The following is a 12,261-nucleotide window of genomic DNA, read 5'->3' as shown; positions in this document are numbered from 1 at the left end:
AAATAGACAGTGTTTGCCTACTTCATTAGAGTTTCTGGCCTCCCCATATTTCCCCAACTTCGCCAGAGCTGTTAATCCTCTCATTTTAAACATCAGACAAGCAAAGCCCAAAGAGACTAAATGACCTATCCAAAGTCATGCAAAGTTCATGGCAGAGTGAGCATTAGAACTCCAGATCTATTGCTCTTTCCACTTCATTACCCAGTAATACTCTCTAGGCAAGCTGGCCCAGAAAAGGGCTTACCAGTTCCAGTACCAGTTCCAGTTCCAGTACCAGTACCAGCACCAGTACCAGGCTGGCCAAGCTCTGTCGGAATTTTAGTTAACATAGCCTGGTACAATTAATTCTAAATTCTGGATTTTATCTTCTTACAAAAAACAAATAAACAAAGCAAACTAAAACAATGAGTGAGCTACATTCACCAAGAAACATTGGCAAGAAAAAGGAATAATTTAAATGGACATTTTTTATGAGGGAAGCTTAAAATACACCAAAAGACAAAATATACCATATAACCCCATTTGTTGAAAATATCTTTTTATTATAAACAATATAAATATTTCCTAATACATTTTGCAAGTATAACACACTTTATTTCCTTTGCCTGAGTTTTTATAAACAAGGTCCCTTAGCACAATGCCCTTCCCTCGATGGCCATTTGTATGCTCAGCAAATGCCAGGCGCCAGGCCCTGTGGAAGGTTCTGAGGGATTCGACCGAAAAAATGAAAGAAAAAAGCACTGTTGCATATCCTCAAGAGGACTACAGTCTATTTAAACTGTTTTCTTTCTTTTGGGTGTCTCTATTTTAATATATATCCTTCAAATATATGAATAGTACATTTTAGTCTATATCTGTACAGCCTACATATCCCAAGTAAACTAGACAATTAAAATAAAAATAGGATAAAAGTGCTACTTTTTGTCTTAATCGGATAATTTATGAGAAAGTGATGCTGTGGTCTTAAATCATTTTGATAACAATTTTAATACTTTGATATTTTTGAAAGACCTGAAATATTTGAATACAGAGAGATTTTCTTTATCTTCTATAAATATGCAAAGATATATTTGTCTTCTTTGAGAGTAGCCATTGAGTCATTGCCAAAAATGAAAATTAAACAGAATCCAAAGGTCACATCTACTGTCCTCACTATTAGTCTCTGTCTCCCATCTTATCAGTAACTCTGATATGTCCTTAGTGTTTGTTATATTTTCAAATGTTACAAATATTTTCAACACAAAACCCATACTATTTTTGTACAGTTGTTTACAATATATTTATTACAGACAGACATTTCCCTTTGGTTTATATTTGTTCTTCTGTAGCTACCATATGGTTTCCCAAATTCTATTTTGATACTATTTTATAATTTTTGACAAAGATGATTTATTAATTACATAAGTGTGATTTATGCCTTGCAAATTTTTCTTATAAATATATTAAAAATTATGCTAAGTCTCTTTGACAGACCATATGTTCCATTTTTGATGTGGGACATATAACCAATAATTGCTTCTATATCACACACAAGAATTAAGTGATCCTTAGAGATACTGAATTTCATCATCTGAAGATTCAATGTGGTTCCAGCCACATACAGCCATATAGATATTTCATATTCAAAGATAACTTACTGAAGCTTGTTCACAGAACGAAGCTTTCCCCTGATATCTTTCCCGCTCCCTGCCCCCCATCCCATACCCTTGGAAGTATTATCCCAAACGTTCTTCAGGATTTAGATAACAATATTTAAAAGATGCTTAACACCCCAAGAGGGAGTGTGCTGGCATGACACGAACAACACGGTTAGTCCAGATGCTGTATTCAAATTGTATAGGCCCATTGAAAAAATAGATGTAACCTATAAGAGAAAGAGCAAAAATATTTTTTTAGTTTGAAAACAATAAGGGTTTACTCCAGATACCATAAAAAGTTCTGTTAGATGCCATATTTTTTAACATGCCAATGTTCATCTTATTCATCTTCATAAACCCTACTAATGCTTTAATATATTCCTTATAGTTGAAGGGATAAAAATGGTCTAAAAGTTCCCAGCTCTCCTAAATTATCACCTCACATTAGTTGTCTTGTCATGAGCTCGCATTCTGATGTCTGCAGTATTGATATTAGTTGTTTGTTGTAAGCTAGGGACAATATCCCTTTTCATAATTCAAGTAAAAGTCATTATATAGTTATGATAACCATTGGCCTTCATATGTAACTTACTTCCCACCCTACCCCTGATTTGAGTTACAGAAATATTCCTTGCATCCTGGCATCTTTAAGTGTGGTTTAAGATAACGTTTGAGGTTTGATATCTTTTATTTGTAGGATTAGCAATGATTAAATAAAATTCTCATTTACTCTAAGCACAATATTTTTTGTTTGCTGTCTGTGGAAGTATTCACACAGGAATGACTAATTTCTTAACTGCCACGCATTTATTATCACATCTAAGTCCTGTAGAAAAACCTCTTAGAAGGGAAATGACTTTGAGGGACTTCAGAAGCCCATTACAGTCAGTGAAATGGCGTTAGTTACCACTTTTCTCGTAGACAGCATCTACGTTGTCACCAATCCCTGGGAATTCCTCTTCTATTAGTCTGGGGTAGTCTTTATCCATTGTGTGGTTAGTATCGTCATAGCTATTTAATAAGAAAAAAAATTCTTAAGTAGGTTGAAATATTTAAGAAATTACCTTAAAAATGATACAATAGATATAATGGCATCTTTCAAAACTGACAAGTTTAAAAATTGTAAGTTCATTTAAAACATCTGGTAGCTTCTTAAAATAAGAGATTATAATGCTGAGTATGTAGTGGATGTTTGGTGAGTATTTTTTGACTTGCCTAAAGGCCATTTTTGTAAAGAGAGTTACAAGCTCATTTCCACTTTACAAATTGCATGTCTGTTATAAAAGTATGTTATTAGGAAAGTGTTCTTAGGGTGAAGCCAACATATGTAAATGCATTGAACAAATTTCTATTGATCTCCCATTACATGTAAAAGAGATGGTTTTAGCAAAGTTGAGCTATGACAAACAGCTAAGAAAGAAAAGGATGGCTCAAATGAGGTGAGAATTATATAAATACGTATAATTTCAAGAGGACTTGAAACTTTAAAATCTCTGAGAGGCTGCCTGCAGGAGATGACACAATATAGAAATTAATATGACTGGTTGAACGTTTTAAACAAAGCAGGAGATACTAATGTAACATAGTGAGAGTTGTTCAAGGTTCACTTCACCTCCATGACACAAGGTACTGGGTCAGGAAACGTGGCCTCCATACCTCCAGACCTGCTTCCCCGAGAAGAAGAGAGTCTTCCCCGTATCCTCAAAGTGAACAGCCGCACTTATCTTTTTAACCTCTTTCGGAAATCCTAGTTCGGATATTTTTTGGGGATAACCTTCCAGAATGTCATAACCATTCAGAGCCCAAAATTTTCTGCCTAGAATAAGTAAAAGATGGTTTTATTATCCAAGGGAATCCATTCGGAATCACACATATAGACATTTATTTTAATAAAGAAGGACTCATACATTTAGAAATAAATTAGTATTTGTGGTCGATAATCAATTATTTAGAAATAAATTAGTGTTGGTGCTCACCATGTTTATGAAACACAGAAATATGAGCATCCTTCAAACAAAAGTATGACTTAAGGTTTTAATTTCCTAATTATGAATATGGTCAACCAAATATAATAATTAATTTGGTAATTTATTACCTCTGTATATTCAGTTTAAAGCTGGGTGAAAACTACATTAAGATGTCTGCATGAATAAGAAGCACAGTAGGAATGGTAAGTAGACTGAAAACTCAAATTTTATATGAGATAAAAATTTGTTATTTCTGCCTCTAAAAATAACTTCATTATAGCATTAATTACAAGAATCAAACAGTAGAAACAATGTCAGTAGAATGCTATGAAACCATTATAAATTATGGTCATGATGGTGGAGTGACAATTTGGAAAATTTTTCATGATGTTGTGTGAAGGTAACAAGTAGAATATTAAAATACATATATAATATGAATATATTTAAAAATAGTGTTACATATAGTGAAAGACTAGAAAAGAAAGTAAGAAAATGAAATATGCTAAATAGACTTCAGGAGGGGGAATTATGGATAATATTTTTTCAGTTTTTCAAAATTTACATTGTTATAATGCTTGCTCAGTAAGTAATTTTTATTTTATTTTTTAAGTATTTTATTTATTTATTTTTTAGAGAGAGGGGAAGGGAGGGAGAAAGAGAGGGAGAAATACATCGATCGGTTGCCTCTTGCAAGCCCCTAGCTGGGGAACTGGCCCTCAACCCAGGCCTGTGCCTTGACTGGGAATCAAACCAGCAACGTTTTGGTTCACAGGCTGGCCCTCACTTCACTGAGCCATTCCAGCCAGGGCTGTAAACAGTTTTTAAAAGGAAATAGAAAAACTGACATGATTTCTATGAAACACAAAGTAAGTATTTATCATATACAAGGGGGACTCAAAATAACCAGAATTATCTTCTGGAGGGCAGGCCCCTTGTAATGCAGGTTTTCTTGCTAGATGAGTATGTTCTAGGAACCCATCTACACTGGTATACCAGCTGGCATTGTTGTGAGAGGCTGTGTTTGGCTTCAGTGAGTTCATTTGCCCATTTCATGATGGATGATCTATGAGCACACCTGCCCACACTGGTGCAGTGAGTGTTCAGCAGTTTTTGACCAAAAATTCACAACCCCCACGCTCCCTATTTACCCAATCTTGCCCTGAGCAACTTTTTTTTTGTTTTCTGGATAAAAAAAAGTCCTCAAAGGGAAACGTTTTGCTGATATGGAAGAGGTTAGCAAAAAACAACAGAAGCACTAAAAGGCATCAAAATCAATGACTTCAAAAACTGTTTTGAGCAGTGGGAAAAACATCTCGATAGGTGTATTGCATTAAGTAGAGAGTACTTTGAAGGTGACTGAAGTTTTTAAGCATACAAGAATAAATACACAATTTTTTATAAATAAATTCCAGTTTTGAGGACCCCCTTATATATTTTTTATAGCCTTATATACTTATGATAATAATGTAGACTTGTTACTTGTAAAATCTGAGGACACTTGGTAGAAAGGTTTCAGGTGCTTTCTGTTTTCCATTTTGTTGTACTTGGTTTTTAATTAGGTACATTTTCGGGGGTGGTCATTTTACTAAGTCTCTGGTAGCACCAAGTTCATCCCTGTCTATCCTAAACATGTGGGAGGCCTTGTCAGTGGAAGGCTTACCTCTAAAGATGAAGATAAGGTCATGAGAAGGATGCTCGTATGCAGCGTCAATACGGTTGGGAAGTTCCGGCCAAAACGATTTTGTTAAAAACAGCTCCGCGTCAACCTGCTGAGGATGCAGGCGCCAGAAGAATCTAACACAAAAATAAAAATACAGTTTTCTGTCACTTTTTAAGTGTAGTATTTCTATCCTGCCAGCCACCTGTCTCTACATTAATGCAGACAAGTTAGACACGACCATTCTCTAACACCTGTGATGGAGGAAAAGTTTCCATTTCCCCTTAAGTGCCAGTTAACCAAGCTGTTGTTATCCTAACCCTACCCTAAGTATTAAAATTTAAAGTCTCACAGAACCTTTGTGAAAAGCTATAAGTCTTTTGTGGGTTGAGACTATGTTTTGCTCAATTTTTCATGTCTTGAAAGTGGTGAGCAAATATACCAGGAGGCCCTACAAAGAAAACACGAGTTACATGAACTATGTCGGCCAAGATCTCATGGCCTGGGGAACCTGAATGAGAAAATACCTGCAGTAGAGTACGGTGTCACTATAGCTATAACAGGAGGTAGAAATGCTAACAGGTCTCAGATGAGGGAACAATTAGTTGATGAATGAATGAAAAAAAAGCTTATTTATAAACATATCAATATTAAAAATTACTATTTCATTTTTCATTAGCTATAGGTTTAGGTTGTAAAGCACTCCCTCTCTCGTATTCCCTCGTGTGTACCCAGTGAAAAACCTTTCACACTGAAAGGAGTTCATGTGGACATTATGAGTAACAGTTTATTAATATGGTAATTAATTTCCATATTTGTGTTCTTAAATAAATTGGATTTATATATTTACTTGACTATCTTTCTAAAAAAGACTATACCAAAGATATAAATATATCTGCACAATGCCAAGGTTATTTATTGAAAAGTAAGATGCTTATTCATTAGTCATTTATTTCATCTGAAATATGTAAATAAACTGCTCAAAGGTTTGTCACTGTCACTGCTAACTACACCACTGGAAGTAAGACCAGATGTTTTGCAATCTGCAGACACAGCTTCACAAATGTTTGTTACATGCAGATTTTATAAAATAACGTCAAGAATACCTACCTGTCTTTAAAGATTATTGTTTCTCCTCGGAGACTGGTAATGGCATCAAGGGATAGAGAGGGGTCACATTTGTCTGGTGTTTTGGGGTGTTTAGGGTTGGGGTCTTCATCTCCTGGACCTGTGATCATAAAATAAATGAAAGAACTTACCGAGGATGACCTTACTGATGACCCGGCCCTGCTAATGGAGAGTCGGAGTGGGTTGCCTCCCAGGGTGGGGGGCAGGAAATCCTGCTGCTCCTGCATGTCAGTCCAAATACCATGTAGTCAGTCCTACTTCCTTCCTCCAGGGCTACCAAGGCCTTGAAGGTGGGACTTCCCCTTCTGCTTTCCTCCTTCAAGACACTTTGAGTTTCATTTGAGGTACAAATTTACATTTCTTGAGGATGATGACAGAAATGAGGGTAAGGGACTTTGAGGAAATGTCCCCATGCTTTGCACTACCTAGTGAGAGCCTGCTCTTGAGAAACACACTCTTCTTAAAACCATTTCTGATGGCCCATTGTCCCTGTGGGAGCCCTTATCTGAGCTCTTTCTCTTACCTATTTATCAGCTGTCCACATCAGCTAATGTTGCTTCACAGTTTACCACAGTGCAGCTGCAGCTCGGTGAAAAGCCAAAACCAGGCCTTCAGCAACACTAAACTGACTCACCACATGATCGTAACTTTGCCGGCTCACATGAGTGCAAAAGGGGTGCAGTACACCGCAGCCATTCTAAACTGCTTTTTCTCCACCCAGTTCATACGGGTTCTATCATCAAGTCTATTGGTCACAGTACTGTAGAAATAGTAAGAATTGCAAAGCACTTGCCCAGACCTACACTAGCTGCTATAGTAGATTTAAATCCAGAAGGGAAATAATGGGTTGGGAAGTATGAGCAAGTTTTCTGAGCTGTGCTCTGGAAGTGTTTACACTGATGACTGTGCACCAAGGCTTCAACTCTATTTTTGGCAGGTAATTTTGTTTGTTTAGGTTTATGTTTAATGACTTTATAAATATTATTGACAATTTGGAAGGAAAAAAGGAAGAGAGTCATACAGTGGTCAATGTATATGTTGATTAAAAACTATCACAGACCACTTGAATGATCTATACTGTGGCAAAGCAGAGTTGTTGAAAGAATGCCCAGAATTTATAAAAGCTGGGTGAGATATCACTTTCACCCTCAGCTGCAGATATGTGATTTCAACTCTGCAGGGCTTAGTGTCTTCACTGGTTAAGTGGGGCATAAAATATTTTCCTTTCTTATGTCAGAGGTGTTTTGAGGGTGTCAAATGTACCTTGAAACATAGAAAGTACAAATATAAAGAGCTATATTCTACAAAAACTTTGGAGAATAGAATACTTTCTACTTGAGCAGGTAGGTCGATTTGGAAAAAAATAAATGGGCCTGCTTTCTCAGGGTTTAATAACAATACTACAACAGCAAAAGTGATCATGGTAAATTCACTAATAATTTAGTAAATAAATGTATATATCTAATTTGTTTCTAAGCTGATAAATTAAGAGTTACCATAGAGAGACTGGATCCCTTGTACGTCGTCATCGGGAAGCATGAAGTGACTTTTGCCGGTGTAGGTGTAGATGGGAAACATGAGTGCCCCCGGGTCCTTAGAGTGGTCAAGACCCAACGAGTGGCCAAACTCATGGGCAGCCACAAGAAACAAGTTGTAGCCTGTATGAAAACACAGCAACAAGGAGAAAACAAGGTCCTCCAATGACTACTTAATGAAAGGAACGCTATTATCCTCATCCATTTTGTATGTCATCATTTCCCGTCCTTTGCTAAGGGCTCACTTTTTAAAATTAACATTCAGTTGCTTAAGGTAAGATTCAAAAATTGGCTTAATCTTTATAAATAACTTGGTATTCTCACTATAGTTGCACATAATTAGAGTAGCAACAGATTGCTCTCAAGTAATTATAAACAATAAGAATTCACTAGCAATCCTGACTATTCTCTGTTTTCTCAGGGCAGATGAGGAAAGTGCATAGTGGTGACCTTATGTGAGAGTTCATGCAGGGTGGGCAAAAGGGGCTTTACAGTGGTGAGTCTGCAGAGCAGAGTTTATTCCTGTATTATTATTTGTTAATTATTATATTATTTTTCTACACAAAAAACCGTAAACCTACTTGCTCCCCACCCTGTTCATAGGATGCTGCCTGGAACACCATCCAAACAGGAGGCAGCGTCCAGAAGGATGGAAACCAGGTATGGGGAGCGCAGTGAATAGGGTCTCTGAGAATCTACTTGGGAACAAATTGCATCCAAATGACCCTTTTCAGAATACCTCCAGACCTCAGAGTTCACAGAATCAGAAATTCTGAAGAGGATTGGCCAACTTCCCTCTACTTGAAAAGACTATGATTCTGTATTTACATTATTTCCTCTACTTATCTTTTCCACCAGTTTTTTTAGCCTTCTAATGCTGTACTAGTATTTTAAATTGGAGAAAGATTAAAAGAAAAAGAACATATTAAAGCTGGAGCCAGTGGTTTCAATTCGGCCTTAAATTCCCTTTGCTATCACAGCCTATGCATGAAGAAAAGGCATAATTAGGCCAGCAAATCGTGCAGACCCTGAGAGCAATCAAAGTTCACATAATCTGTGTGACAAGTAATTGGTCACTGAAATGACTAGGGATGGACACCATTTTGGCCTTTAGCTGAAAAATTAATCCTGATTTATATTTGTGTATCAATCCTGATACACAAGAATTAATTTCAATTAAATCTTTTCAACCCAGAAGTTACGTAGAAACCTAAAACTGAGGTTTATTGTGACTCTATCTTAAAAATGCTAAATGTTGTTCTTTCTGTCTAAACCATTCTTACCTATGAAATTGTCAGAAAATAAATATGTAAGCTCTCATCTTTCCTTCCAAAGAGAGACTGGAGGCAAGGGAGTTGAGATGTTGATCATTCAAGGCCCAGTTCCACTCTTTGAAAAAATAATCCTTTTAATTTAAATTAATAATAAAAATGAGCTGTCTATTAAGACTTCCTCTAACTGTCACAACTCAGGGTCAGTACGGCTTCAGAGTTACCCAAGTCCTAGTTGGAACAACCTGATTGTTTTTCCAAAATTAACATTTCCAATTCTTTAGAGCCTTGAAGATTCAAATACTGGCTGAGGTTATTCAACCCTCAGTTTCATTTTTCTCTTGTAAATACAGCCTTCATCTTGTCTGCCTCATGCTGTCGGGAGTAAGACACTGCCTCGGTCTGTTAGAGTGGTCGGAATAAAGTCAGTGACATAGACAAGCCTGGGACAGGCAACGCACATAACAGGAAACAGAAATTGGACTGGGCTTGTGCCTTAATATTTCTACCAGGGTAGACATTCAAAAAATAAATAAAAACTATTTAAATGCACATCCAACTCATCTCTGACCTACATATCCAGCTCTGGTGGTTTTAAGGTAAATGTCTGTAATAAACTGCACTTACAGGCCAAAGGTACCCACCGCAACAATGCACTGGGCAGCAGGAAGACATGTGGTCCATTTCAAAGTGAGCAAGTATCTCTTAAGCCGCTAAACTAGGCAGATTTTGCTCATTTTTAATGTTTTTACATTGGTTTATAGAAATGTCACTTAAGAGACTAATAAGTATAAGATAAACTTTTATACTCTTTTGGAAAATATAATCAAATACTAAATATAATTTATATGCTTTTACATATAATGCATATGTGTTCTAATGTCTTATCAATGGGTTCACCATCTAATCTAATCTCATAATCATTCATTATATCTTTGCAAGAAATATTACCTTTGGAACAACTTGTCCAAGTTTCATCATCATCAAAATGGGCATCTCCTCCATAATTGGGCCCAGGAGGGAAAGCATGAGCCAGCAGACCAGAGGGCCCATCAAATGGGTAGAAGTCACCATGCTCTGCACAAAAGCAAGAGTTCAGAATCTAATTATACTCAGTGGTGCCTAGCACAGGACCTTGGTGAATTTTTGTTGAATTCTGTAAAAAGCAATGAATGACTTAAAGAATAAGTTTAAAGCAGAGCCAATTAAGGGGCAGAATATACAAATATTTCAAACATGATTTTGTGTTATTACCTTTAGTTCCAAAAGAGATCATGATGTCAGCAGTGCCATTGTGAAGTCTGGTGAAATTCAGCGGCGTCACATCAGACCAAACTTTGAAGGCTTTTTTGAATGCCTTATCGACTTCAGAATGAGTCATATCAGGGGTATAATTCACAATTCTAGTCAATAGAAGAAGTTTCAATTACATTTTTAGAAGGTGAAAGTTATTTTAGAATATATTTTCTTGGAATGTAGCTTTTTAACTCAGAATGTAATAGCTTCTCTAAAAGTTCTACTAGAGGTCTGCTGTTTTAACTTATTAATTATGATGTCATACAAAGATTTAAAAATGAAATTTTCAAGCAGACATTTTGAGTATCTCCAAATATCTGACTAATTGGCATTTTAAATTTAAAGTATTTAGATATTTTAAAAAACTTATATTGCATGCTAAAAGTTTAGAATTGTACTGCTATAGCCTCAATAAATGAATAATTCTGTAAAGTTCCTGGAGAGAGTAGAACTCTCTCTTTTTAGTATTGTTATAATAAATATGCCTTATGTACTACCTTTGAAAATTTTGTGAAACCTCCTTCTATTTCTATTTTGAATCATATCTGAAAGAAATACTTGGAGACTTCCAATGAAAAAATAATGCCAGTTAACCTAATGATAATTGATGTTATGAGACATTTTCATCAATAGTATTAAAATTATTCCTGGACTTACTTTACTTCCAGTTAAATATTTAAGGCCTATATTAAAAAAAACTGGGACCACACATTCTGTCATCTGTAGCTTATGCTGAAAATTAGATATTTAATACTATAAAAAAACTAACAAAAAATACAGAAAGAGAGCCTATGATTTACCTGTAGGTTAAATTCATTTTGGACCACTTGAGAGTTCTAGGGAAAACATTGTATTCACCCACATCAGGAACCCCGCATCTTGGTTTTTTCATGATGTCTAAAGTGTTGTCGTCAAGTTTGCCAGTCACCTCTAAGCCAAAAAAAGACTGCATTTCTCGGAGCCTGTCAGCCATGGAGTTTGCTGCAGTCTTCTTCAGGATGCCGGCAGGGTTCAGGGGGTGGTAGTATGATTTAAGGTAGTGCTAGAAAAGAGACCAAAATGACCTGTGTTTAAAAGAGAAGGGCATTTATGATATATATCACATCGTTGGAGTTGGAGAGACACTCTACCTCTGCAAACTGGAAGTCCTCCTCAGACAAATCTTCATCATCTTCATCGTTGGGAATGGGCAGGGACCAACACTGTGTCCAGCTCAAGAAGAGGAAGACAGCCAGGACACCTGAGTGCATCTTGAGTGGCTGCTCCTGAAGCCTGCTGCCTTCCCACAGACAAGCACCTTTACTTTTATAGGCCCACACTGGTGAGTCATCATTTGTGGACAAGGTTCAACTTCCTAGTCAGTTGAAGGTAAACATGCTTACATGGCGACTTTTTTTTTCCTCTCCCAAGAAGTGAGGTTTGTGGTCAAATTTGAGGGAAATATAAAATGAGGGCATCTCTCATTTCAGCAGGGTCTCAAATCCCATCTGGTAAAACAAATGGCCTCAGCATATTTACGGATGCTGTGGGAAGAAACAGAGAGTAGTGACTCTGTTTTTCACTTCATTTGGCAAAAATGTTTTTCTCTCTGCAGAAACACACCTACTTTTACTTTTTCAGATAAGAATATGAAGATAGTGCACCTACTTCCATAAAAAAGAAACCTGTCCTACTTCCAGGATGTTTATAATGTGGTGAGTTCTCAACTCTGTTTTCTTTAGAGCAACTAAACAGAAATATTATACCTGCCTGAGGGTCATGCATGGAATT

The 12,261-nt window shown here is 36.5% G+C and overlaps 1 protein-coding gene across 1 annotated transcript; it reads right to left on the bottom strand.

The window, feature by feature from the left end:
* Window positions 1–521: 521 nt before the first annotated feature.
* On the bottom strand, window positions 522–11,769 carry MMP13 (matrix metallopeptidase 13). The gene is made up of 10 exons (XM_045818076.1): window positions 11,622–11,769; window positions 11,292–11,533; window positions 10,450–10,598; window positions 10,147–10,272; window positions 7,886–8,047; window positions 6,372–6,489; window positions 5,265–5,398; window positions 3,294–3,453; window positions 2,545–2,648; window positions 522–1,864 (listed from the first exon to the last, which is right to left on the bottom strand). The coding sequence occupies exons 1-10, from the start codon at window positions 11,739–11,741 to the stop codon at window positions 1,764–1,766; spliced, it is 1,416 nt and encodes a 471-aa protein (XP_045674032.1). The 5' UTR covers window positions 11,742–11,769; the 3' UTR covers window positions 522–1,763.
* Window positions 11,770–12,261: the final 492 nt, after the last annotated feature.

Source organism: Phyllostomus hastatus, unplaced genomic scaffold, assembly GCF_019186645.2.
Source record: "Phyllostomus hastatus isolate PE091 unplaced genomic scaffold, TTU_PhHast_1.1 phas_scaffold_317, whole genome shotgun sequence".
In the NCBI taxonomy this organism is placed as follows: Eukaryota; Metazoa; Chordata; class Mammalia; order Chiroptera; family Phyllostomidae; genus Phyllostomus; species Phyllostomus hastatus.
This window is presented reverse-complemented; position numbering and strand designations above follow the sequence as displayed.

What these genes read in the sequence shown, in the direction of transcription:
- MMP13 (XM_045818076.1), bottom strand. Translation starts at nt 11,741, where the DNA reads ATGCACTCAGGTGTCCTGGCTGTCTTCCTCTTCTTGAGCTGGACACAG. An exon ending in AAAATGAATTTAACCTACAG is followed by an intron (nt 10,599 to 11,291) that starts GTAAATCATAGG and finishes TCTATTGACTAG; the next exon opens with AATTGTGAATTATACCCCTG. An exon ending in CCTTATCTTCATCTTTAGAG is followed by an intron (nt 3,454 to 5,264) that starts GTAAGCCTTCCA and finishes TACTTATTCTAG; the next exon opens with GCAGAAAATTTTGGGCTCTG.